General features: G+C 43.8%; 1 protein-coding gene and 2 long non-coding RNA genes across 5 annotated transcripts in view; 2 read left to right on the top strand and 1 right to left on the bottom strand.

Annotated features, from left to right (window-relative positions):
* Positions 1-26,713, top strand: part of LOC141075879 (uncharacterized) — a 63,275-nt gene that overhangs the window by 33,396 nt on the left and 3,166 nt on the right. The window contains exon 1 of one of the 3 annotated variants that reach the window (XR_012227358.1): positions 13,263-13,671. The exons of the other annotated variants lie outside the window; for them this stretch is intronic. This is a non-coding gene — a long non-coding RNA (uncharacterized lncRNA). Of the gene's footprint in view, positions 1-13,262; positions 13,672-26,713 lie in introns of those variants that run through there. 3 annotated transcript variants of the gene reach the window in all.
* LOC141075551 (uncharacterized) lies at positions 16,097-16,977 on the bottom strand. The gene is made up of 3 exons (XR_012227301.1): positions 16,502-16,977; positions 16,314-16,382; positions 16,097-16,229 (listed from the first exon to the last, which is right to left on the bottom strand). It is a non-coding gene; the product is annotated as an uncharacterized lncRNA (long non-coding RNA).
* LOC141075473 (uncharacterized) lies at positions 17,345-20,466 on the top strand. The gene is made up of 2 exons (XM_073562583.1): positions 17,345-17,849; positions 17,979-20,466. The coding sequence occupies exon 2, from the start codon at positions 19,247-19,249 to the stop codon at positions 20,405-20,407; it is 1,161 nt and encodes a 386-aa protein (XP_073418684.1). The 5' UTR covers positions 17,345-17,849; positions 17,979-19,246; the 3' UTR covers positions 20,408-20,466.

Genomic DNA, 26,713 nt, shown 5'->3' with positions numbered 1-26,713 from the left:
GTAGGGAGGCCATACAGGCACATGGAGGCCACACACATTACTGAGCATCTTTTCCTTGTCATGAGGCATTTCCACTGAAGTTGGATCAGGCTGTAATTTGATATTCCACTTTGATTTTGAATATCATTCCAAATCCAGACCTCCATGGGATATTAATTTTGATTTACATTGATAATTGTTATGTTTTATTGTTCTGAACACGTTCCACTATGCAATGAATAAAAATTTGCAACTGGAATATTTCATTCAGAGATATCTAGGATGTGGTATTTTAGTGTTCCCTTTATTTTTTTGAGCAGTGTGGTTTTTAACTCCTTAACGATCAGATACATTTTTGGTTTTGCATTTTCATTTCTTGCTCCCCTTTTTTCCAGAGCCATAACTTTTTTATTTTTTTGTCAAAATGGCCATGTGAGAGCTTGTTTTTTGCGGGATGAGTTGTACTTTTAAACAACATCATTGGATTTACTATGTCGTGTACTCAAAAGCGGGAAAAAACTTCCAAGTGCGGTGAAATTGCAAAAAAAGTGCAATCCCAAACTTGTTTTTTGTTTGACTTTTTCACTAGGTTTACTAAATGCTAAAACTGACCTGCAATTATGGTTCTCCAGGTCACTACGAGTTCATAGACACCAAACATGTTTAGGTTCCTTTTTATCTATTAACTGGAAAAAAAATCCAAACGTTGTTAAAAAATAAATAAATATATAAGCCCGATGTCAGGGGTTAAATGTACAAGTACAAATTCTGCAAAATCCAGAAATTTAATTGTGACTGTTTATCTCACATATAACGTTTTTTGCACACTTGTTTTACTACTCAAATTTTGCATTCGTACATGCCACAGAAATACAGTACCCTCTAGCAGGCGCTAGCTTTTTAGTTGTGTACTCTCCTTGCATTTCTTACTTTGTTATTTTTGGGAAGGAGGATGAATTTTGTTGAAATAATAGAAAGAAAAAAATCTAGGCATTTCACTGAGGATATATGTTTTTGCACTCCTGTTTTACTACCGTACTCCAATTTGACAACCTTACATGACACACCTATTCTATTGAATGCTGCCACATTTTGTTTTCTGTACATGTACTTACTTACCTGGCATTTCTACTTATGTCCTTTTTGTTAAGAGATGAATATTTGGGGTTCAAAAGATTTTTAAAAGTTAATTATAGTGTATTGTAGTGTTGTACAAAATGTATAGTGAAAAAAAAATAGGCAATGGCAATTGACCAGGAAGTGTAAAAGAAAATAAAAACACACTTAAGTATATGTGACCTGCTAACAGCAGTAGAAGTGCCATCACCATTACTGGCAATAGTTGTCCACGCAGTAGTTATCATGCGCCTGGATTCGAACACTTGAGCCTGTGCTTTGTGGCTGTGATCTCTATCCACCAAGCAGATAAATAATTTCTCTGGGTGTTTAGTTTCTGTTATCCTTGCTTCGATATTTTGGTCTATCAGGTGTTTCATTTACTCATTTGTTTGCCCTATCATCTTTTGGGTGCAGCTTTAAATACCCTCCCACTGCTGGTATTTCCTACTAGTGATAATCTCATTTGGATGTCCAGCCACACTGCTGTAGTTTAAGCCAGTCGGTGAAAGATCAGGTAGGGTTTATCTCTCTGCTGTTTTTGTTCTTTACCTTACACCTATCTTCTGTTTCTTTGTAAGAAGTAGGCTGCATATTTTCTAACAGTACTTACTTAATACTTAAGTTTGAGTTTCATGGTTTGCTTTACTCACTCTAGGATCTTCCTATGTAAGCACAATTTCCCTTTTGGAGGTAATTTTCACTTTGCTCTGCCCCCCAGTTCCTTAGGAGGAACGTGAAACGCTCCATAATTTTTGGACCATTTTTAGAAAACATGAAAAGTCTGTTAGTGCACTGTATTATTAAATTGACTTCTAGTTACTATAGGGTTAATATCAGTTTCTATGGTGAGGTCACTTTGACATTACTAAGGTTGACTAGGAATAGGAGACCTCAGAGTGTTGCACACATCTTTTCAAGATAGTAAGAGGTTTTGGAGTACAGTATTGCTATTCGCTGCAAATCAATTTTTTTTTAATTTGTTGAACCAGAGAAATTAAAATTTCAAAATATTTGATCATCTCTATACTGCACCTGTAACTTCCTTTGAGACTTCTGCTTACAGGCTTGTCCCATTAGCTAGTGAGCTCAGCCAGGACTCTTCAGACCTACAGTACTATATCTCTACATTCCTGCAAGATAAATAATGGTTGTAATATTGTAGTGTGTGAATAAATAGACCTTAACTGTCCCTTGTAAATGAAGCATTGGATTTGCTTCCAATAGCACCCTGTTCTTACATTGTTCACCACTAAGTCATGTAATGATTCAGTATTTCAGATAAGAAAAGAAAGAAAAAAAAATAATTTATATGTAAGGACACTGGTTCTAAAGGTTTAAGGTTATCTCTCGTGCACACTACTGGTTGTTTGGTGTCTTTGGTTACAAAACCTGGAGCTATAGTTACCTCTGCATTTGTTGACTCACGTTCTGCCTTAGGCCTCATACTCACTGGCGATAAAATCGGACAATTGCAATCCGATTTTTAATCGGATTGCACTCTGACCAATGTTAGTGAATGGGTGACATCTCACTTGCGATTTTTTCTCAGCCAAAATCGGTCTGAGAAAAAAATCGCAGCATGCTGTGAATGGCAGCAATTTTCCACAATAGAAGTCAATGGGTGCGATTAAAAAAACGGACCAAAAACGGACCTTCCGTTTCCATCCGTTTTTAACGGATACATCACCATTCTGTGGTATAGAACACTGTAAATGGTCCTGTAAATGACTGTAGAAAAAGAGTTGCTGGGAAAAAAAAGAAGCAGTGAAGGGTCTCTCTCGCAGTTAACCTATACATGCAACACAGTTCCACTCCAGGCCAGCAGGGGGGACTCTGAACCGGAATTGAGAGGAGGAGTGCTCTCTGAGGGCCAAGAGGAAGGAGTGGTCAGTTAGGGTGTGTGCAGACGCTGCGGAATCCGCTGCGGATTAATCTGCACGGATTTTGCAAAAACCGCAGATAAACCGCAGGTCAAAAGACCTGCGGATTATCTGCGGTTTTGCCTGCGGTTTGGTCCTGCGGATTCACCATCTCCACAATGGTGGAGACAGGAACCCACTGCGGATTCCGCAGAAAGAATTGACATGTCACTTCTTTCTGCGGTTTCAAAACTGCAGCAAATCCGCGCGGATTTTTCCGCAACGTCTACACAGCGTTTTTTTTTTACCATTCATTTGAATGGTACTATACACCGCAGCTAAAACTACTGCGGGTCCGCAGCGGCCAAAACCGCTGCGGAAACGCAGCGGAATCCGCAGCGTGTGCACATACCCTTAGTGTGAGGAGGTACACGTGTGCAGACGTGTGGAGAGAAGCTGGAGGTTGAGCTGAGGTAAGAGCTCCCTCACAGCGAGAGCGCATGAACTGGAGCCTGGTCTCCACGGTTGTACGGATACTAACGGTCCTGCAACAGACACCAGAGGAGTAGGAGGCTGTAAATGCCCTACCCCCATCTAAGACTCGGAGGCATAACAGCACGGAGTGAGCCAAGATAGGAATAGCAGCTACAGCTGTCTGCCATACGAGGAGTGCTAGTAGAAGAGAATTAGGAGGAACTTCAGTGTAACTCAGTACTAGGAGTACTTCACCCAAATAAACGCTAAGAAGGAGACTGCACAGCCCATCTGCTGAGAGAGAATCCCTGAGCTGCTTCCAGGCTAGCCTGCTCTGGTACCATCTGTAATCAGGACCCTGGACTGCATTTATCAAGTAAAGGTACAGAAATTGCACCCTGCTGTGTCTTTGTCTGCTTCCTACCCTTCTGGCACTGCTACATCCCCGTGCCAACCACATCTACACTGCCCTGGGACTACAGCTTCACCTGTGGGGAGCTTTTACATCTTTGCTGCACCATACCATCAGTCCCAGTGGATCTGCTGCATGCAGCGTCGGCTTAACATCTCACTTGCCGAACACCACAGGTGGCATCACGAACTATTCCATTAACTACATTCCACCATTTCAATTCCCCCATTACTTGGGCGCCCAGGGCCACGGACCGGGTCACTGCTGCTGTGACACATCCCGCTGACACCGGCCTGGTACCGAGTACCCCACAGCCCTGGCAGGGCAACCCAATTAGATACATGAATGTATACATAATCATGGGGCATACTGCAATAATAATATTTTTGCACTAGGCACTTTAGTAAATATTGGTAATAAAATATAATAGCCTGATCTATTTGTATTTGCACACTACTAGGTTTAGTTACACAGATATTGGATTATAGTGTTGCATAAGGGAAAGGATTGCCTTGAATACAACAGGAAATAAGCTCAGTCCCTAGACTACTTTATTGCATATCTTTTCTCTGCTGTCATAGCTGTTCTCCTTGTTTAAATGGTAATTAGTTTGAGGCAACCACCTTTTAAGGCTGTGTAAGCGTTTTTTAAGCGTTTTACCGGCAAAAATGCTTAAAAATCGCTTAAAAGCATCCCATTCATTTTAACACATTTTTCACTTTTTGTGCATATTGATGCGTTTTTTTCCGCGAAATAAAGCTTCGCGGTAAAAAAACGCAGCATGCTCATTAATTTTGTGGAAAAGGTCGTGTTTTTAGCTATTTTCGATGCGTCTGGGGACGCACGGAAAAAAACGCATCAAAAACGTGCGGCTTTTGCTCAAAAAAAGTGCGGAAAACATGCAAAAAACGTGCAGAAAAAAACGCGCGTTTTCTGGGAAGGAGTCCGGTTTTCATGCAGAAATTTTCTGCATACGTGGGCACATAGCCTAAATGTTGTGTCAAATTTTATAATTTTTGATTTTATTTAAATATGAGTAGCACTCTTGATCTATATGTCACCTAATTGTGACCCGATCTGTATGTTACGTTAATGTACCGCGTTTTGCACGCTCTTTGTATAAGGAAAACAGGCTTGGGTAGTGTGCTTACTGAATCTGCTTCATGCAGCACTCCTGCACCTGCATGCGGCTTCCATCTAGCCTTAGGGGGGTGTAGCTGGTCTCTGCTGGAATTTAACCGTGCTGTGTCCTCCAGAGATTAGGAAAGTGCCTCCTACCATTCTTCTCCCGAATGCTGGTTTCTGTTTCGATAGCACCCGTTCATGCATTCCTCCTTAGTCTGTATCGTGTTAAGCTTTTGCTCCTTGCAGGTGTTGTCCTTGGTGGGATTTGAACCAAGGCTGCAGTGCTAACCTCTGAGCCACCGTGCTGGCCATGAAATAAGAGGATAGTCAAAATTCACGCTGAGTTCAGAAACTGGAGGAATCAGGAATCCACCACAAGCAAGGACAGGTGCACAAGTCAGGTAGCAAAACTAATTGATTGGCTGTGGAAGTTTTGAGTTTAATTAGCAGGCAGCTCCTCCTGGGGATTTCAGAAAGGAGCAATCAAGACCTGATAATTAACCCCATAATTTCCTAATCTCATGGCACCAACAGTCCCAGGAATAAAACAGGACTCATGCTGTTAAGCATCACCCACAGCAAGGGGGCAGCACCATTTACCTGCCACAGGAGAAACCGGCATGGATGTTACTTGTATAGTTTTATAACATTTGTCATTGTCTTTTGTGACATAATTCACAGTACTTCATAATTCCTGATTTATTGACACAAATTACAATGTGTATATTATTTATGTTGCAGTGACATTTTTCCCCCCCATGGCCTCTTTCCACCAACCTGTAATAATGTCCTATGTCCTGGTCTCCATCTAGTAATAATACCACATGCTCTAGCACCGATCCAGTAATAATGTTTCCTGCCATGGCGCATTTCCAATACACATTTAAAAAAAAAACCCTTTTACCTGTCATCGCTCCCCCAGAACCAGCAGCGTCCTCTTCATCTTAGCTGGCACAAGGGTGAAGGGCGATGCCATGAAGTGAGAGCTGGTTCCCTGCTCTACAATACATTTCAACTGAATGTGTGTCCGAGGATGCATATTCAGCCAAAATGGGGTTGGCGTCAGCGGCCCCCTCCTTCTACAGGATCTGTTGAGGTCACACCGCTTGCGACTGCAATCATTACACTCCTGACTCCCACCCTAAATATTTATTGCTAAATACAACAGGTTCTTCCTCTCCACACATCCCTGTAGAACAAGAAGAGTTGCCACCTTTTTAGGAATAATTTCCGTTTTATGCCATTGCAAAAATAGACTAGTGAAAAAGATGCTATGTGCGCATACTACTAGAGACCTAAAAATAAGGAATACCGTACTTACTTGAAAAGCAAGAAAAATATCAGTGATCAATTTTATGCACATCAAGTAAATCACTTCCTTAGTTTTTTGCCAACAAATGCTTCCACTGTTAGCTCAGAGACATTGAAAAATATATGTAGAAAGGACTCTTATTGAAGAGGGATTAACTCTTATTCATTACTTAATACCCTGCCTTCAGAAGAGAAGTTAAAAAGGTTGCTCACTACTTTATCATTGATGCTCCATCCTTAAGGCCCCTTTACATTTAGCGATGCACCAGCGATCCCGACCCGGTTAGGATCGCTGGTGCATCGCTAAATGGTCGCTAGTGAGCTGTCACACAGGCAGATCTCACAGCGATGCAGCAGCGATACAGCGGTCGTTACTTACTTTTCACATGCAGCGATCCTGACGTCCTCTTGTCCGCGTCCACGCGTCGCTCGTCAGCGCCAGCAGGAAGCCCAGCAGGAAGCGCCTGACGAGAAAAGGAGCTGCGCGATCTCGCGCAATCAGCGACAGACAGCAGGGGAGCCGGTCGGAGGTAAGTATCACACATAGCAATATCGCTAGTGATATCGCTGCTGCGTCACCAAATCGGTGATGCTTAGCGATATTGCTAGTGATATCGCTATGTGTAAAACCCCCTTTAGGATAGGTCATCAATATGTGATCGGTCCGGGTCTGACTCCCGGCACCCCAGCCGATCAGCTGTTATCGGCGTCAGCGGCCGCTGGCTGGAAGTACTCACTTGCGGAGATGACCATCTTTTGGGACTTGGTACTACTCCTATTCAAATCATCCTTTTGTTTAACCCGTTAACCCCCAAGGGTGGTTTGTACGTTCATGACTGGGCCAATTTTTACAATTCTGACCACTGTCCCTTTATGAGGTAATAACTCTGAAACGCTTCCATGGATCCTGGTGATTCTGACAATGTTTTCTCGTGACATATTGTACTTCATGTAAGTGGTGAAATTTCATTCAAATAACTTGCGTTTATTTGTTAAAAAAAACAGAAATTTGGCGAAAATTTTGATAATTTCACAATTTTCCAACTTTTAATTTTTATGCTCTTAAATCAGAGATATGGCACTAAAAAAAACTTAATAAATAACATTTCACACATGTTTACTTTACATCAGCACAATTTTGGAACCCAAAATTTTTTTCTTAGGAAGTTATAAGGGTTAAAAGTTGACCAGCGATTTCTCATTTTTGCAACACCATTTTATTTTTACGGACCACATCACATTTGAAGTCACTTTGAGGGGTCTATATGATAGAAAATACCCAAAAGTGACACCATACTAAAAACTGCACCCCTCAAGGTGCTCAAAACCATACTCAAGAAGTTTATTAACCCTTCAGGTGCTTCACAGGAATTTTTTGAATGTTTAAAAAAAATGAACATTTAACTTTTTTTCACACATAAATTACTTCAGGTCCAATTTTTTTTATTTTACCAAGGGTAGCAGGAGAAATTAGACAGCAAAAGTTATTGTGCAATTTCTCCTGAGTACGCTGATACCTGATATGTGGGGTGGGGGGGAACCATTGTTTCGGCGCATGGCAGAGCTCAGAAGGGAAGGAGCGCCGTTTGACTTTTTCAATGCAAAATTGGCTGGAATTCAGATCGGACGCCATGTCACGTTTGGAGAGCCCCTGATGTGCCTAAACAGTGGAAACCCCCCACAAGTAACCCCATTTTGGAAGCTATACCCCCCAAGGAACTTATCTAGATATGTGGTGAGTACTTTGAACCCACAAGGGCTTCACAAAAGTTTATAACGTACAGCCGTACAATTAAAAAATCATATTTTTTCCACAAAAATGATCTTTTCACCCTCAATTTTTATTTTTTCAAGGGTAACAGGCCCCCAAAAGCTATTGTGCAATTTGTCCTGAGTACGCTGATACCCCATATGTGGGGGTAAACCCCTATTTGGGCGCATGGCAGAGCTCGGAAGGGAAGCAGCGCAATTTGACTTTTTTGGCTGGAATTGGGATTGGACGCCATGCCGCGTTTGGAAAGCCCCTGATGTGCCTAAACAGTGGAAACCCCCCAGAAATGACACCATTTTGGAAACTAGACCCCCCAAGGAACTTATCTAGATGTGTGGTGAGCACTTTGAACCCCCAAGGGCGTCACAGAAGTTTATAACGCCCGGGCGTGAAAATAAAAAAAATCATATTTTTTCCACAAACATCTTTTAGTCCCCAATTTTTTTATTTTCCCAATGGTAACAGGAGAAGTTGGACCCAAAAAGTTGTTGTCCAATTTGTCCTGAGTACGCTTATACAATATATGTGGGAGAAAACTACTGTATAGGCACACGTCATGGCTCGGAAGGGAAGTAGTGACGTTTTGGAATGCAGACTTTGATGGAATGGTCTGCGGGTGTCATGTTGCCTTTGAAGAGCCCCTGATGTACCTAAACAGTGGAAACCCCCCACAAGTGACCCCATTTTGGAAACTAGACCCCCAAAGGAACTTATCTAGATGTGTGGTGAGCACTTTGAACCCTCAAAGGCTTCACAGACGTTTATAACACCCGGGCGTGAAAATAAAAAAATCATATTTTTTTCCTCAAACATGATCTTTCAGTTCCCAATTTTTTTATCTTCCCATATGTGGGGGTAAAACACTGTTTGGGCACATGGCAGAGCTTGGAACGGAAGGAGCACCATTTGACTTTTTCAACGCAGAATTGACAGGAATTGAGATCAGACGCCATGTTGCGTTTGGAGAGCACCTATTGTGCCCAAACAGTGGAAACCCCCCAATTCTAACTCCAACCCTAACCCCAACACCCCTAACCCTAATCTCAGCCCTAACCCTAGCCCTAACCCTTACCCCTAGCCCTAACTCTAACCCTAGTCCTAACCCTAATGTGAAAATGGAAATAAATACATTTTTTAAATTTTATTATTTTTCCCTAACTAAGGGGGTGGTAAAGGGGGGTTTGATTTACTATTTATGGCGGGTTTTTATTTTTGGCAGCTGTCACGCTGAAAGACGCTTTTTATTGTAAAAAGTTTTTGCATCACCACATTTTGAGAGCTATAATTTTTCCATATATTGACCCACCGAGTCATGTGAGGTCTTATTTTTTGCGGGACGAGTTGACGTTTTTATTGGTACCATTTTCGGGCACGTGACATTTTTTGATCGCTTTTTATTCCGATTTTTTGGATGCAGAATGAACAAAAACCAGCATTTCAAGAATTTCTTTTGGGGGGTGCGTTTACACCGTTCCGCGTGCGGTAAAATTGATAAGGCGGTTTTATTTGGGTCAGTACGGTTACAGCGATACCTCTTTTATGTCACTTTTTATGTTTTGGCGCTTTTATGCAATGAAAACAATTTTATATAAAAAATAATTCTTTTTGCATCGCTTTATTCTGCAAGCTATAACTTTTTTATTTTTTCGCTGATGATGCTGTGTGGTGTCTCGTTTTTTGCAGGACAAGATGACATTTTCAGCGGTACCATGCATATTTATATGCGTCTTTTTGATCGCGCGTTATTGCACTTTTTGTTCGGCGGTTTGATGATAAAGCTTTATTTTTTGCTTTATTTTTTATTTTTTAAGGGGTTCGCTAAGGGGGTTAACTAATTGGACAGTTTTATAGGGCGGGTCGTTACAGACGCAGCGATACCAAATGTGTGTACTTTTGTTTTTTTTTTATTTCCAAAAAATGAATTTATTAGGGAATATTTTTTTTTAAATTTATTTAGCGATTTTTTAGAAATTATTTTTACACTTTTTTTTTTTCACTTTATTACAATGTCCCAGGGGGGACATAACTGTCATCACAGGCAGTACAGAAGGCTTCCTTGTGCCTGCGCTTTGCAGGCACTGAGGAAGCCGGCTCCCAGCTGGCCCCCGCCGCCATTTTGGATCCGGGGACCTGCAGGGAAGGAGACCCCCGCAGAGGCGCTGCACATTGCGCTGCTGCGGGGGTCGCAGGGAAGCACAGAGGGAGCCCCCCTCCCTCCCGATGCTTCCCTAAACCCCCGGTACACTGCAATCGTGTTTGATCGCAGTGTGCCATGGGTTAACTTGTCGGGGGCGGTCCGTGACCGCCCCTGACACATAGTGCCGGGTGTCAGCTGTGATAATCAGCTGACACCCGGCCACGATCAGCGGCGCTCACCACGTGAGCGCCGCTGATTGCTATGACGTACTATCCCGTCCCTGGGAATTAAGTCCCAGGGCACATGGACGGGATAGTACGTCATATCGCAGAAAGGGGTTAAACTCTTGCACAGCTTGTGTTATGTCACTTGTTTAAACAAAGTTTCCCCTGGGTCTCTGACTGCTGCTGTAGTAGCTGTATTTCTCTAGTTAATAAACTCATTTGGAATTATTTTAGAGTATTGGGATGGTAGGGCTTGACCCAACAGTGTCTGCCCATGTGTCAGCTTGTACAGGAATAGCCTAGGAGTTGTCCTACCTATCTACATTGATATGAATTTGCCCATGTGTGCTATAGGTCCCCTGAAAAGTCGAATGTTGAGGAAATGCGTCGGGATGCACAGGGAGAGTGCAGGGCCTCCATTGTAGAATAATCTCAAGTTTGTTTGAAGTCCCCTAAAGGGGCTAAGAAAATAAAGTAAAAAATATATGTTTTTAAAAATATGAAAAAATAAAATATTACAATTTGAATCAACCCTTTTTGTTCTGGCACCCTCAACTTTGTGCTTAAGAAAAGCGAGTTGACAGACAGCTAAACTCTTTCCTATCGATGCATTGAGGTAGACGCAGGGTGTCCTTTACAACTTTTATTGATAGGATCAGTGTAAAACTATAGCAAAAATGAAAGTACTCAGTACAAGGCATACAACACATCTAAAGTACATAGTATTATGCATGGTACAAGACATTCACAGTGTAAGTGCACAACGTAAACATCTGTAATATCAAAAGACTACTTTGATATAAAACATATGAAACAGAGTAGCTATATAATTGTATTTTGTTGAAAATTTATACAGTAAACTCTACAGTATGTCACGCACGTTGGTGGCGCACGTGGTTCATGGACCCACTGTGACACGGGGTCGAGCATACCTAGGAGGGGTGTAGCTAACTGGCTACCTGGTGTTCACTGCAGCTTCTGAAGGTTGAGTCAGGCTTTAGATGCAGTAGCCGCTGGATACCACTCCTAGGCAGTACTCGGTAATGAAGATGCTGAGGGGTCAGGTTCACACACATGGACATGAGCTCCGTAGAGACTAGTCCCTCAGGCAGGACAGATACCAACAAAGAGTCACAGACTGGTTTTAGCAGTCCGGACATTCGGAGTACATGTTCAGCCTCTTGCTACACATGGACCACGGGACAAGGTTCAGGCACTGGCTACACACAGACCAGGGGATGAGGTTCAGCCGCTGACCACACTCGGACCAGGGGACAAGGTTCAGGCCCTGTCCACACATGGACCAGTCATCAAGGTTCAGTAACTGGCCACACACTGACCAGGGGAGCAGGTTCGGGCACTTGGCGACACATGGACCAAGAGTTTGGGTTCAGGACCTAGCCACACAAGGACAGGGGTCCTAACAACTCAGTAGTAGCACACTTCACTCACTAATTACTGAATTTTGCTTAGATAACTACTGTGGAGGGTGCCTCTTCTATGTAGCGCCCACATCTCTGTCTGCAGTCCCTTTCTCCCTGCAGAGACATCAGCGTACTCACTGCTAAGGCTCCCGTCCTGCTCCTTCCGGGTATGCTGCTGCCCGGGGTGCACGCACTCCTAGCAGGTCTCCAGGCACTGTGCTTAGAGCAGGCGCACACTTCCTCTTTCTTAATGGGGCTGCACGCGTTCCTCTAAAGTGTCCCCAACCAATAGCTGGAGGTCTCTTACTATTTAAACCGCCTCCTCCAACATGGAGGGCCTGTGCAATGTTGTGAGTTTGTTGCTAACAAGCTTGTCAGTTCTCAGGTCACTGTACTAGCATCTCAGCTAGCTGCTCACTTCAACGTCATCCGAGTCAGCTGCCCCGCCAGTGCTCACTTCAATGGCAGTAGAGCCAGCTGCACCCGCTAGTGCTCACCTCAATTGTAGCAGAGCCAGCTGCACCCACCAGTGCTCATCTCCCGGTCAGACTGTTCCGTATACACCTGCGGTCCCTGTCATCTTCTGTACTTGCCTGCATCTGTTTGACATTCCCCTGGGCCTTCCAGCTATCCGCTCCTAGGGGTCAGCAGCCATCTCCCCAAGGTCAGTCCTGGAGAAGCACCTGGATCACCTCCCTTGTCTCTCCACGGACTGCGGTGTCGTTAGCTGCTGCGTGTCCGTGGTCAGATTGGGTGAGGCTCTTCTTTGGGCTTTGGCACAGTGGTTCCACCACCTAGCCCGTTACATTCTACTAGATGCCTTCCAGCTGTTGGCTCGGGGCATCTTTAGCAAGTGCACGCTGCCCCTTTAAGAACAAGGGAGTGCGCGCACGTTGCCAGGACACGGAAACAAACAAAAAGAGCACACCGGAGAATACGCCTCACGGCCGGGGCGGTATGTCGGCGTCCCTGCATGGAAGGGGAGTCATGCAGGGGCGCCGGCGTTAATGTTACACATTATATGATTCTATGGGAATGCTTTCTTCATATTTACATAAAGGGATAGAAGAAACCGAAGGAGCCTTCTAGCAGACCCCTCTCTCTGCGCCACAGGATATCAGAGTAAGGCACGAGTCTCTCGCAACAACACCTGGCGCACCGGCACCCAGGACCAGAGCTGCGACTGCATAGAAATACATGCAGCCGCAGATCCGGTCCTGAGTGCCGTCGGCTGCGCTGGGTGTTGATGCGAGAGACTTGTGCGAGTTTCTCGCATGACACACGGTAGTGTGATCCCGGCCTAACACAACTTTCTGTAATGAGGGAGGCGGTCTGTATTTCCTGCTGCCCGTAGTTTGGGCATAACAGAGAGGTTCTACAAGCAATAAATGCTTTTAATATACCGGTTGAATTATGAAGTGCTGAGGAATATGTTGGTGCTATATAAATACAAGAAAATATATTATTAGTATGTACTTTCCTTTGTTTTCTCTTCAGTTTTGCTGTTGCCTCTCCCAACGTCTATGGAGCATAGACCCACCTCATACAAAGTATCAGTATGTTCTCCAGTGATAGTCAGAAAGGATGATATTATTGCAAAACCATGACACAGCTCTCAGAACATTGCTTCTACACAAGAGAAGACTCAGATAAAGAAAGGAATGACAAACTAAATGAAATTTATTATATTTGTGTGTATGTGTTATATGTTTATGTTTGTTACCTCGCATCACTCACGAGGATACAGCGACGCTCAGGGCAGGAAAAAACCCCAGTGGAGGAAACCTGCAGGGAATCCATGGCAGCTGTACTATCCTTCTTCAGGACATACTAAAGGTACTGTCACACTAAACGATCACACCAGCGATCACGACAACGACACGACCTGGGAGAGATCGTTAGAACATCGCTATATGATCGTTAGTTAGCTTCCAAACAGGAAGATCTCATAAACGACACATCAGCGATCTGTATAACGACCTCTGGGGTCGTTGGGACCTGTCACACAGCATGTATTGTTAAAGACCCCGACCTAGATAGGCATGATTGAGCGCATCATTTTCCACTCCCCTCAACCCAGATTGGTCATCACTATATGGCACGGTATGGCATGACTGTTGATGTCACAGCTCTCGCTTTGTGATTGGACGATTGAGTAATAAAGGACGACGCAATAGCGCTCCCTTTCATTGTTCTTGAGCGCTGTGGTTACTTTATTGCGTCCTGCCAGCCTTCTGCGATTCATGACCTGAGATCCATTGTGTGGCGCTGCTGCGTTTGCCCTCGATTCATTGATTCCATCAGGATCTCCATACAGTCTTGTAAGGTAGGCACTTATTTTTATTATTTTAACATTTTTTCGTGTCATTAAAATTTTTGAATTACATGTTATGTTTAATATTTATATTTATATCTGTTTAATAAACAGCAGCCTTGGTAGTTTTCCTTCCACCGCCCTCCGCTATCACATCTATCTTGGACCTTTTTTTTTCTGCCGCGCCCACCATTACTGTGTTGTTGGGCCATGTTAATGGCAGGCAGCCATTTTAGTTTCAGCCGTGCCCACCTCCGCCATTTTATGATCCTAGCTGTGTTATAAGTTGTTGGTAATGTACGCATTTTAATTTATCATAATTTTTAATAAAACAAATGTTTCTAGTAGTATTGTGCCATTTTAACATTATCCTTTCATTATTACAGATGGCTGATAAGCACGAATTCCTGCGGGACTTCATAGAGATGTACCGCACGATGCCATGCTTATGGAGAATAAAGTCGGCTGATTATAGTAACCGACTTAAAAAGGAGGCCTACCAAAAACTCGTCGACCTTTCAAAACAACATTACCCCAATGAGCCAGCGGATGAAGCATCGGTTAAAAAAAGGATTCAGGCCATACGCACAGTGTACCGAAAAGAAGTGAACAAAGTCGAGAATTCAAGCAAGTCAGGAGCGGGGTCGGAGGATGTTTATGTGCCGCAACTTTGGTACTTCGAACTTCTCTGTTTCACAAGGGACCAAGAAGTACCAAGAAAAATGGCATCTATCTTGGCCCCAGACCCATTGATCCAGCATGACTCCCCTGTCGGTGATGTAAGTACCTTAATTGTACAACTCATAGTAATGTACGTGGCCATTAGGAATAGAATTTGTGAATAATTAAGGAAACATTGACACAATAGCAGACGTTATCCCTTAACCTATTGATAATTGATCTAGCTTTACGTTAGATGCCTACCTATTTGACATACCGTTGAAGGACATATAATAACCATTGATACAACCCCCTTTATCAAACTTGTAGCTGTATTTGGCTGTTACACTGTGAAGGTATATTTCTTTTGCTTGTGATGTAACATGTATTTTCTGTTCCCATAGGACACAGAAGAGGCTGGCATTTCTACACCCATAATCACGCCAGAGCAACACAGCTTCGCAACTACGGCGCAAGAGGAGGAAACAGAGACACCATCCCCATCTGCACCATCCGCCTCTGTGCCGAGGCAACTGACATTTTCCGGGCGCAAAAGGAAGGCCCCCACCTCGGAGACACCACAATTTATTGAACTGGCAAAAAAAGTTTTAACTACACCTCAGAACCTGACCGGCTTTGCGTTCTATGCAAATGAAAAACTGCCAACACTAGACCCAGTTCAGAGTCTCCATGCAGAAAGGCTTATGCTACAAGTTTTGATTGAAGCCGCAATGGGGAAACTTACAGACACAACAGCGTTCATGGACAGACGTCAGTACCCCCAAAACGCTTGGCCGCAGAATCCTGAGACTCCAGAGCCTACAATGTGGAGGGAGCATCCGCCGAACCAAGGCCATGTTCCTGCACCTTTTTATTTAACTCCGCCTAGGCACCGTGTAAATGAAAAAGATCCATATTTTTACAATTGTAGTTGTGCAAATTTTTTTTTATAAAAATTTTGTTTTGTATATATTTTTAATTTTTAAAATTGTTAAAGTTTATTTCAATAAAAATGTTATATTTTACATGAATTGTGGTGTCGTTTTCTTGCCTTTGTTTGTTATTAGAACATTGTGGTTAACAACACTTAAAAGATGGCTGTGCACATGAACATCTTTTACTAAAAATAATATCCAGCCACATATATCATCAGAAAATATAAAAAATTTAATTTCTTATATATTTTGAAAATATGTTTTTTTACATCTTTAACAACATCAGAAACAAGGGGGTTTAACAAAAAAACATAAATAAACCTAAAAAAAAAATAAAAAAATTTACTGGCTACTGCCACCCTCTTGTACACCCGCCAAGAACCTCTCCAGCATCACTCCGTGTACGTCCATGGCTGCCAGAGTGACAGCCATAGCTGCTCTCATCCGCCGGTGAGATGCCAGCAGTGCCTGTGCTGTGGGTATTTCTGTGGATGAAAAGGCAAATGTAAACCTGGCAACTATAGAGACAGTAGAAACAAAAGGTACATGGCTTTTGTTTTTATCCTTACGGTATTGGGTCGGAACAGATCTTTCTGGGGAGGGGCTAATAGCCCACCCCGAAGCACTGGCACCAACGGCTATGAGAAAAAAAAAAAGGAAAATTTTTCATGGCAACCCTTCATCCTTTCCAAAGACAAAAGTTTAAGAACCCCTTTTTTTTGTTATTTTATTTTTAAAAATAAATGTCTTTACTTACCGGATGGAGAGGCCACATCAATATCCTGGAGTGATGCTGGAGATGGGCTTGAAGCGGGCAAAGGGGTAGGTGGTGACCCTTCTTGATCCACCGTAGATGCTGGGGCTGCTTGATCATACTGTGATGGCGGGCTTGATGGTAATGGTGGTTCTACAGATAGGGAAAACAATCCATAGAAATCTGCATGTTAGGCTGGTTTCACACTTGCGTTTTTTTTTGCGGGATTTTAGCGCTAAAAAACGCATGCGATTTTTTTCCCTATACTTTGCATGGGATGCGCTTATGTGCGCATACACATGCGTTTGTATGCGTTTTTCCGCGCATGCGTTTTTTTGCGGTATGCGCTCGGGCGCACAAAATGCATCCTGTTGCATTTTTTGAGCGTCCGACTTGCCTCAAAAAAACGCATGCGCACGCAATGCGTTTTTTTACAGCAAGACACCCATTATAAGTCTATGGGTGCGCATATGTGCGCATTGGCATGCTTATGTATGCGTTTTTTTAGCGCTGCGTTTTTTTGGTGGGCTGGTTTCACATTCGCGTTAAAACAACGCTGCGCACTTTTGACGGTGCGCCGTGCGCGCCGAAATGCAACATGCTGCATTTCGGCGCGCACGGCGCATCGTTAAAAGTGCGCAGCACACTACTTTCACACTGGCAGCGCATGATCTGTGCACCCTATGCTAAAGATAGGGTGCGCCGATCGCATGCGTGCAAATGCGAAAGTAGGCGGTGATCCCGGATGGGGCGGGCAGGGAGCCGGCTCAGGGCGGGGCTTAACGACGCAGGGCGCAGCGTTGTTTTAACGCGAATGTGAAACCAGCCTCCACTTGTTGTACTAGTTATAAACTTCTTTTTGGTGGTGTCCACTTGTTGTACTAGTTACTTCTTTTTGGTGGTGTCCACTTGTTGTACTAGTTATAAACTTCTAAAGTCAAAAAAAAAAGTCTATATAAAGGAGGTGCCTGCCAAAACTCTGCCACTACTACACTGACAGATTGGAGAGCAGACAGTCACCAAGGAACCCATCTTCTATCAGCGTCAAGAATGTGAGTATATTACATTATATGCCTGTCCTTTTAAATTATGTATGTACTAATGATTTTTATTATTTTTACATGCAGTATGTCTTCAGAATCCGAATATTCCCCATCGCGGCAGGAATTGGCGCAAGCAGACCGTGCGGTGATTATTTTCGTGCATCTGGTAAGTATATCTGCTGCTACTCCAAATCTCTTACGTTTTTTTCAACTTTTTTAAGACATCATCATCATCATCTTCTGCGGACGGGACTACTGAGGGCGAAGAGCAGGAGCAGCGAAGCCAAGTCCCGGTGGTGATACGGAATGTATGTATCAAATGATTTGTAATGTTCTTTATTTTTTATCTTCTATTTTTACTCTTTTTTATGTTTCTTTTTTTTGTAACTTTTTATTCAATTTAAATTTGATTATTCTAATGAATGTGTTTTGTCTAGGTTCCACAACGGGATGAAGACGTCTACCTGGATAATGAGCAGCTCATCAGCCTGGTCCAGGAGCGTGCGCCGTTGTGGGACAGCCGTGACCGGCTGTACAAGGACAATGTGGTGACCCGGCGGCTATGGAATGAGGTGGCCGCAGCGTTGATGGATGGCTGGGACAGCGCCACAGCATCCTCCAAAAAGGCGTTTAGTGAGTATTTCCCTGCTCTGTATTGTGCCGCAGTGACTGTTGTCCTTGACGGCACTGTTTGGTTTCGTGCTAGGTATATTCTAGCAGGAAACCCAACAGTGTCATCGGGCTCTACAGTGACTGCTTTGAGTATTGTATTGCTATATTGTGCCGCAGTGACTGTTGTCCTTGACGGCACTGTTGGGTTTCGTGCTAGGTATATTCTAGCAGTAAACCCAACAGTGTCATCGGGCTCTACAGTGACTGCTTTGAGTATTGTATTGCTATATTGTGCCGCAGTGACTGTTGTCCTTGACGGCACTGTTGGGTTTCGTGCTAGGTATATTCTAGCAGGAAACCCAACAGTGTCATCGGGCTCTACAGTGACTGCTTTGAGTATTGTATTGCTATATTGTGCCGCAGTGACTGTTGTCCTTGACGGCACTGTTGGGTTTCGTGCTAGATATATTCTAGCAGGAAACCCAACAGTGTCATCGGGCTCTACAGTGACTGCTTTGAGTATTGTATTGCTATATTGTGCCGCAGTGACTCTTGTCCTTGACGGCACTGTTTTTTTTTTCCCAACAGTGGACAAAGTCCGAACACGTTGGCGTTCGATCAAGGACCGCTTCAACAGTGATGTTCGTGCTGAGGGCCAGGTTCGCAGTGGATCTGCGTCAAGGACCAGAACTAGATACCGTCACTATCATGCGTTGCAGTTCCTAAGACCGGTCCTTGCCACGAGATCGTAAGTATTATAAATTTTGGGTTTTTATTTTTATTAATCTGTGTTTTTCTAATCCACAGCTGATGCTTCTTGTAAAGGCATGGTAGTAATGATTTTCCTTTCTTCCACAGCACCTGGAGCAGCACCCTGCAACCTGGCCCTGGAGCGGTCCTTCCTCGGACGTCCTCTGACCCGTCCCAGCCATCCGACAGCCAGGAAGCACCTTGCAGGTCAGCCACACACACAGCTGGTGACCAGGAAGCTGGGCCATCAGGTGTTCCCCTGTCCCAGGTCTCTGCCACTGGTTATGCGGGCACTACCCGCCAGCGGCAGAGGGCCTTGGACAGGAATGTCTTGCCCGAGTTTATGCATTTGAGCGAGGCCTTTAATTCCAGCCTAAAGTCGCTGTCCGACAGAGTTGAAAGCGGTTTTGCACTCATGGAACGTGGTTTTAACCACTTTGAACACCGCTTCAATTCTGTAGAACAGCGCCTTGACCGTCTGGAGGCTGACCTCAACAGACCAGCACACCATTTTTTTAGTAAGATTGAAAAGGGCATGGCGGAACACCTTAGTCCTGAGCAACAGCTGAATGTGCTGCAGGCCTGCAACAATGCTTTCTTGCAGGCTATGCAGCATAATCGGTACGGTCAGCAGTCAGTGGTGTCATTTCCACCTGTGCCACCATTGACTCGCTTCACCTCACTACTGACTTGTGCTGCATACCACTGCACGGACACCTCTATTCAAAGCCAGGACACCCACCGTTACACCACCACAAGTCTGAGTGCAGCTGGTCACTTCACCGACACCACCATGGCAAGCGCTGCTCCTGTCTGGAGCACCACCGCCACTCCCATGCATGCGTGGAGCTCAGCCACCACTAGGCAAACATGGAACAGCCCTGCCGCTACAACAACATGTAGTAGCCCTGCCACCACCACTCCGCAAACCTGGACCATCACTGCCGCCACCAGTCCTCCTGCAAGGACGAGCACTGCCAACCAAGAGCAGCAGCAGCAGCCACCTCAGCAGCAGCAGCAGCCACCTCAGCAGCAGCAGCCACCTCAGCAGCAGCAGCAGCCACCTCAGCAGCAGCAGCAGCCACCTCAGCAGCAGCAGCCGCCACCTCAGCAGCAGCAGCCGCCACCTCAGCAGCCGCCACCTCAGCAGCAGCAGCCGCCACCTCAGCAGCAGCAGCCACCTCAGCAGCAGCAGCCACCCCAGCAGACGGGGGACCTACACTCAATATTTGCCCCAAGTTCAAGGCGAAATCAATCAAGGCGGGCATTGGGCCAAAGTCGGTCCAGGCACACAAGCCTACGGCGACATGCCATTACAACAAATGTACCTGAACAGATTTCCTCTCCTCCAAGTGTTCCTAGTTTAATTCCCTTAACTGGACTACCTTCCCCCACAAGTTTTGTTGCCCCTTCCCCTCAAACACCGTCTTCAACTGCAAGTGTTGCATATTCCCTGCACACCCCCAAATTGAAACCATCTGCCCCCAAACGCCGGAAAAAATAATTTTTTTGTTTATTTTTGTGATTAAAAATAAATTTACATTTGTGGTTCACCATTACAAAGTTTCATTAATGTTGTTTGCGCCGCTCACACACACTGATGGGTAAATACATGTTAAAAACCAACCCAAGGCCTAGTATAGTCATATGTGAAATAACACGGACTAGTATAGTCATACCAAGGCCTAGTGTAATAACTCTAGTTTTACCAACTAGAATCTGGACCCAAGGCCTAGTATAGTCATATGTGAAATAACATGGACTAGTATGGTCATACCAAGGCCTAGTGTAATAACTCTAGTTTTACCAACTAGAATCTGGACCCAAGGCCTAGTATAGTCATATGTGAAATAACACGGACTAGTATAGTCATACCAAGGCCTAGTGTAATAACTCTAGTTTTACCAACTAGAATCTGGTTTCATGAAAAACAAACTGTTGAAACTTGTCTATTTCTACACTACCACAATTTTAAATAAAAGTTGGAATTGAGCTGATTACATTCATCCACTCAATGCTGATTTGTATTCCCCATTGACTTTCATTGGGGTTGGGTTTTGAAAAAATCACGTACTTTTTTTTCAACTAGTTCGACAATTTTCTCTTGAAAAAAATTGGTTTCCTGATTCATGGCCTGCAGCTTTGCTCGTTCCAATATATTTCACGCAGACAAGCAATGCTGCATTTTAACTCATATGTGTATTTACCTGCCCAGGTGTGTGAACATCAAAAACTTCAGTTATACATGGGAAGTTTTTTTATTTAATTGGAATTTAAAAAATATAGTGCACTCAGTAATGGTATCAAATAAGGTTTTTTATTACCATAAACAAACAAAAACATTCTTACACCATTTCATCTTGCCAGTGCACCCGTCCTACATCAGAAATAAAGTAGGCCGCAAATTGGTCCCTCATTTGGCCAACTTCAACGGATGACCTGAGAGGGTGCTGAGTGAATTCAGGCAATGGGTTAGGAGCATCATCGTCCAGTTCAAAGGTCGGGTGCTCTTTAGCCATCACAAAGTTATGTAGAACCACACAGGCCTTCACCACCTCATCGACTGTTTCAAGTTTAAGATTAATGGCCGTGCCCAGAATTCGCCATCTGGAGACAAGAATCCCAAAAGCACACTCGACAGTTCTTCTGGCCCTGGTCAGCCTGTAATTAAATATTTTTTTGGTGTGGTCCAAGTCCCGGCTGGAGTAGGGTTTCAGTAAGTTTCCGCACATTTGAAAAGCCTCATCGCCAACCATTACAAAGGGCAGTGGTGGAGCTTCGGTGTGAGGAAGAGGCCGTGGCATAGGGAAATTAAATTGGTTGCCATACAACCTCCGGCCCATGTCTGAGTTTTTAAAAGCCTGTGAGTCATTACCACGGCCAAATGCTCCAATGTCCACTGCTACAAACATACATCCGGCATCCGCAATGGCCATGAGTACTATTGAAAAGTACTTTTTGTAATTATAGTACTCAGATCCCGTTCTTTTGGGTTTGATGATCCGTATGTGTTTACCATCAACAGCTCCCAAACAGTTGGGGAAATTGCATACTGTCCAGAATTTGTCAGCAATTTCCATCCACTTTTCAGCGGTGGGCAGGGGCATAAATTCTGGACAAAGAACATTCCAGAGAGCCCGGCAGGTCTCCGCAACAATTCCAGACAAGGTAGAGATTCCAATACGGAACTGGAAGTGTAGTGAAGATAGGGTTTCTCCAGTTGCCAGGAATCTGTGAACAGAGAAAGAAGTTAAATTAATATTTATGTATATTATTTTAAAACACTATAAAATAAAATATTAGTACATTCACGAAAACTAATTACCCAAGGTTTTGAATATTAAATTTTAAAAAAAAGTAATCAGACCGCACCCCTTGGTTTTTAAATATTACGTACCGTAATGTCACCAGTAGCCGTTCCTCAGGAGGAATCGCACGACGGAGCTGTGTGTCCTGTCTCCGGATGGATTGTTGGAGACGAGCAAGCAAATCCCTGAAACTTTCTTGGGACATCCGGATATAATCTGTAAATTTCTCCGGGTTTGCCTGGAGCTCGCTGTAGAGGGTGTGGTATGCCCCACGGCTCTCCCGGAGTTCAACAATCGGATGTATCCACATACGCCGCCGCTGCCGTCTTCGCTGCCTCTCTCTCTTCCTTTGTTCATGGCAAGCAACTGCATACGCCTGAGCCATCGCGATGTCCAAATCCAAGTTGAAGTGAAAACTCTTCCAGCGCAGATCCATGGTCACAAGAAGAATCAAGCAAATGTGAAGAATACTGTAGACAGGGTCTATATATTAACATACCACACCCACAATGAAGTCCCATTGGTCTTGTGTGTTGTTGAATGGTTTGTTTTTCTTTTTTGGGTTTTTTTTCCAAAATCTGTAAAAAAACGCAAACGCACAAAAAACGCATACAAACGCACAAAAACGCTGCGTTTTTTTCCTGCATGCGCATAAAAATGCTTGAAAAAAACGCAGCGTTTGTATGCATTTGTATGCGTTTTTTCTATGCGTTTTTTTGCGCTAAAAACGCGCTGGAGAAAAAAGCAAGTGTGAAATTAGCCTTAAATGCTGTCTTTAATTGAAACAAAAAAAGAAAAAAAAAGAATATTGTTCTGCGAGATGTTACATCGTCACCGGTATTTGAATAAGAACACTTCAATAATAACAATAATTTATGTTATTCTCCACAGTGCAAGCTCATGTTTATTTTGAAGTAACAACAACAAAAAAAAGGAAAATAATATTCAAACTTCATTTAACTTTCACTTTCACTTCAACACATTGCTATGTCCCAGCATAACCACATGGCATTTTGCAAACTGTTAACAATTGAACAGTTACCAAATGCTGAACGTGCAATCTGAGATATGAAGCGGTAACGCACACGTTAATAGACAACATACAACTTAAAAGAAATTTTTCTCATGTCCTGTCAAAAACGCTCACCCTCTTCAATTTGGTTGTCGGACCGGATGTTTGCTATGCGCTGGCTGGAGCGGTAGCGCAGATCTGCGAGTTTTTTCTGGATCTGCGTCGTACTGCGCTCGACACCAAACCTGCGCATGAGGCCTCTTTTAATTTTTTTCAACACCCTCTTCTTATGAAGCATGGGCCGGACGTGTGTGGTGCAATCATAGTCCCTCGCGTCGACTTCCTGTATCAAGAATCGAACCTCAGGCTCTCCCCAGGGTACAGAACGCCTGGAAGCCATATTGTTTTGAATATTTTTCTCTAGGCCGCATTAACGCCGCCCACACATGCGTCATGACGTCACGGCGCACGGGTACGCAGATGCGTCGTTGTCCCGCAGCCTCTTTGAGAACGCACCAGAGATGCATATGTGTGGGCTTAACCTCATTTTTCCTTCTGCCCATTGCTCACACCGCTACAATCACACCACTTCTTTTGCCCTCCCCCCATAACTCCCCCCTCACCATCACACTCCTCATTTGGAGTTATCCCCAGTACTGCCCCTCCCCATCTCAACCCTCTTGTTTTTTGCCTTCTCGATATTAATACCCCCTCCCCATCACACCTACGAATAAACACAACACAAAATTGGAAAGTTTTTTTTTTTTTTATTAACACAAACTTTTAAACAGGATAACCAAGCAATCTTTACATAACTATATCCGATGCTGCCAACTCACAGCACCAGGCCCGTTGCCAAGTATTGGCAGTACTTATCTCGGCTGGCCTTTGCATCGTCCTTGGGCCTGCCTTGATTGACAGGTCGAAGTCCTGCAATAGCGGGATCATTCTCACGCCATTCTCCGAGCACCACGTCACCATTGCTGTCTGAGTCCATGAAGCCTGGCGGACTGTATGCTGCAGCATCGCGTTGTCGTAAAAAATTGTGCAGCACGCAACAGGCCAACACCACGGAGTCTATGGATTCCAGCTTCATGTTTATTGGAGTGTGGAAAACCCTGAAGCGGTTGGCAATGATGCCGAACGCATTCTCAACAACGCGGCGTGCCCTTGACTGTCTGTAATTAAAAATACGCCTTTCCTCAGTCAAAGTCTTTTGTGGGTACGGCTTCACAAGATGTGCATGAAGGGGGAATGCTTCATCGCCCACAAACACAAAGTTAAGATTGGCGGTGGTGTCCATGTTGGTTGGCAAGTGCAGTTCAGAGTTATTCAAGCGTTCACCAAAAATTGTGTGCTCCAAAACGCCTCCGTCCGAAACCCTGCCGTTCATGCCAACATCAACGTTTATAAATTCATAATTGGAGTTCACAAGGGCCATGAGGATCACGCTGAAGTAGCCCTTGTAGTTATAGAAATAACTTCCGCTGTTGGCTGGTTGCGTGATGCGCACATGTTTGCCATCCAAGGCACCACCACAGTTAGGGAACTGCCAAATACGTTCAAAATCACATGCAATTTTTTTCCATTCCGCCGCGGATTTAGGAAAAGGCATGTAGCTCCGTATACTCTGGACGATGGCGTTGCATGTCTCTGGGATTAACACGCTGAGGAGTGATCGGGAAACAGCTGCTGAAAATTGCAAGTCTTTCATTGAACGTCCGGTTGCCAGGAATCGGAGCGTGACAGCCAAACGTTCCTCTGCCGAAACAGCTGCACGCATCCGTGTATCCTGCCGTTCAATGAGTGGCCTCACACATTCCAGTAGGAGCTTAAGGCCATGTGCACACGATGCAGATTTGCAGCGTTTCCGCAGCGGATTTTACTGCGCAGAAACGTTGCATATCCGCATTGTGATGTACAGTACCTTTAAAATGAATGAAAAAAAAAAAAACGCTGTGCAGACGCTGCAGATTTTTCCGCGCGGTTTTCCTGCGGTACAAAATCCGCAGCATGTTACTTCTTTTGTGCGGTTTTCTATCTCCCCTGTTACCAAATCCGCAGGGGGAAGACCGCAATGGAAAACCGCACAAAAACCGCATGAAAACCGCGTGAAAAATGGAAGAAATCCGCAGGAAAAATGCAGGTCATTTGACCTGCGGTTTTCTTCCATTCTGCACGGAAAAATCCGCAGGGCTCAAAACTCCGTCTGCACTCAGCCTAAATGAATCCTCCGACATCCGTAGATAATTGCGGAAATCCTGCGGATTCTTCTCCTGTAACTCCCTCACTAGATGCATGTGGGTGAATTTGGACCGCTGCTCAAGCCATTCTCTGGTCCACATGCGACGCTTTCGTTTGGAGCGCCTCTGTTCCGCCCACGCCTCTTCTTGTCGATCTCCCTCCATCAGTAAAGCTGCTGCCACAATCACATGCTCCGCGGTGGACATGTACATTATGTGCAACCTGCCCGGTAAAAGGAATAGAAAAGTTATTTAGAAAGTTTTAAAAAAAAATGTTATAGAGGATCAAATATTACAAAAAGATTTACTCACAAAGCAACAAAAATCAAAAAATAGATGCGGTGTGCACTGCTAAAAGAAAATACAGTAGATATAACAAAGTGTAATAAGATTAACCCCTTAGCGACAGAGCCAGTTTGCAGCTTAATGACCAGGCCAATTTTTACAATTCTGACCACTGTCCCTTTATGAGGTTATAACTCTGGAACGCTTTAATGGATCCTGCTGATTCTGAGATTGTTTTTTCGTGACATATTGTACTTCATGTTAGTGGTAAAATTTCTTCGATAAGTCTTGTGTTTATGAAAAAAACAGAAATATGGCAAAAAATTTTAAAATTTTGCAATTTTAAAATTTTAAATTTTTATGCCCTTAAATCAGAGAGATGTGTCACATAAATTTCTTAATAAATAACATTTCCCACATGTCTACTTTACATCAGCACAATTTTGGAAGCAAAATATTTTTTTGTTAGGAAGTTATAAGGGTTAAAAGTTGACCAGCGATTTCTCATTTTTACAACAAAATTTACAAAGCCATTTTTTTTAGGGACCACATCATATTTAAAGTTATTTTGAGGGGTGTACATGACAGAAAATACCCAAAAGTGGCACCATTCTAAAAACTATACCCCTCAAGGTGCTCAAAACCACATTCAAGAAGTTTATTAACCCTTTAAGTGCTTCACAGGAACGAAAGCAATGTGGATGGAAAAAATTAACATTTAACTTTTTTTTGGAAAAAAATTACTTCAGAACCAATTTTTTTTATTTTCACAAGTGTTAAAAGAGAAAATCAACCACAAAATTTGTTGTACAATTTCTCCTGAATACGCCGATACCCCATATGTGGGGGTAAACCCCTTTTTCAGCACACGGCAGAGCTCGCAAGGGATGGAGCACCGTTTGACTTTTTCAACGCAGAATTGGCTGGAATTAAGATCGGATACCATGTTGCGTTCGGAGAGC

Source organism: Dendrobates tinctorius, unplaced genomic scaffold (assembly GCF_039654945.1).
Source record: "Dendrobates tinctorius isolate UK_male_01 unplaced genomic scaffold, ASM3965494v1 ptg000003l, whole genome shotgun sequence".
Classification (NCBI taxonomy): Eukaryota; Metazoa; Chordata; class Amphibia; order Anura; family Dendrobatidae; genus Dendrobates; species Dendrobates tinctorius.
This window is presented reverse-complemented; position numbering and strand designations above follow the sequence as displayed.

Coding starts and splice junctions, on each gene's coding strand:
- LOC141075473 (XM_073562583.1), top strand. CDS start 19,247: ATGCATTTGAGCGAGGCCTTTAATTCCAGCCTAAAGTCGCTGTCCGAC.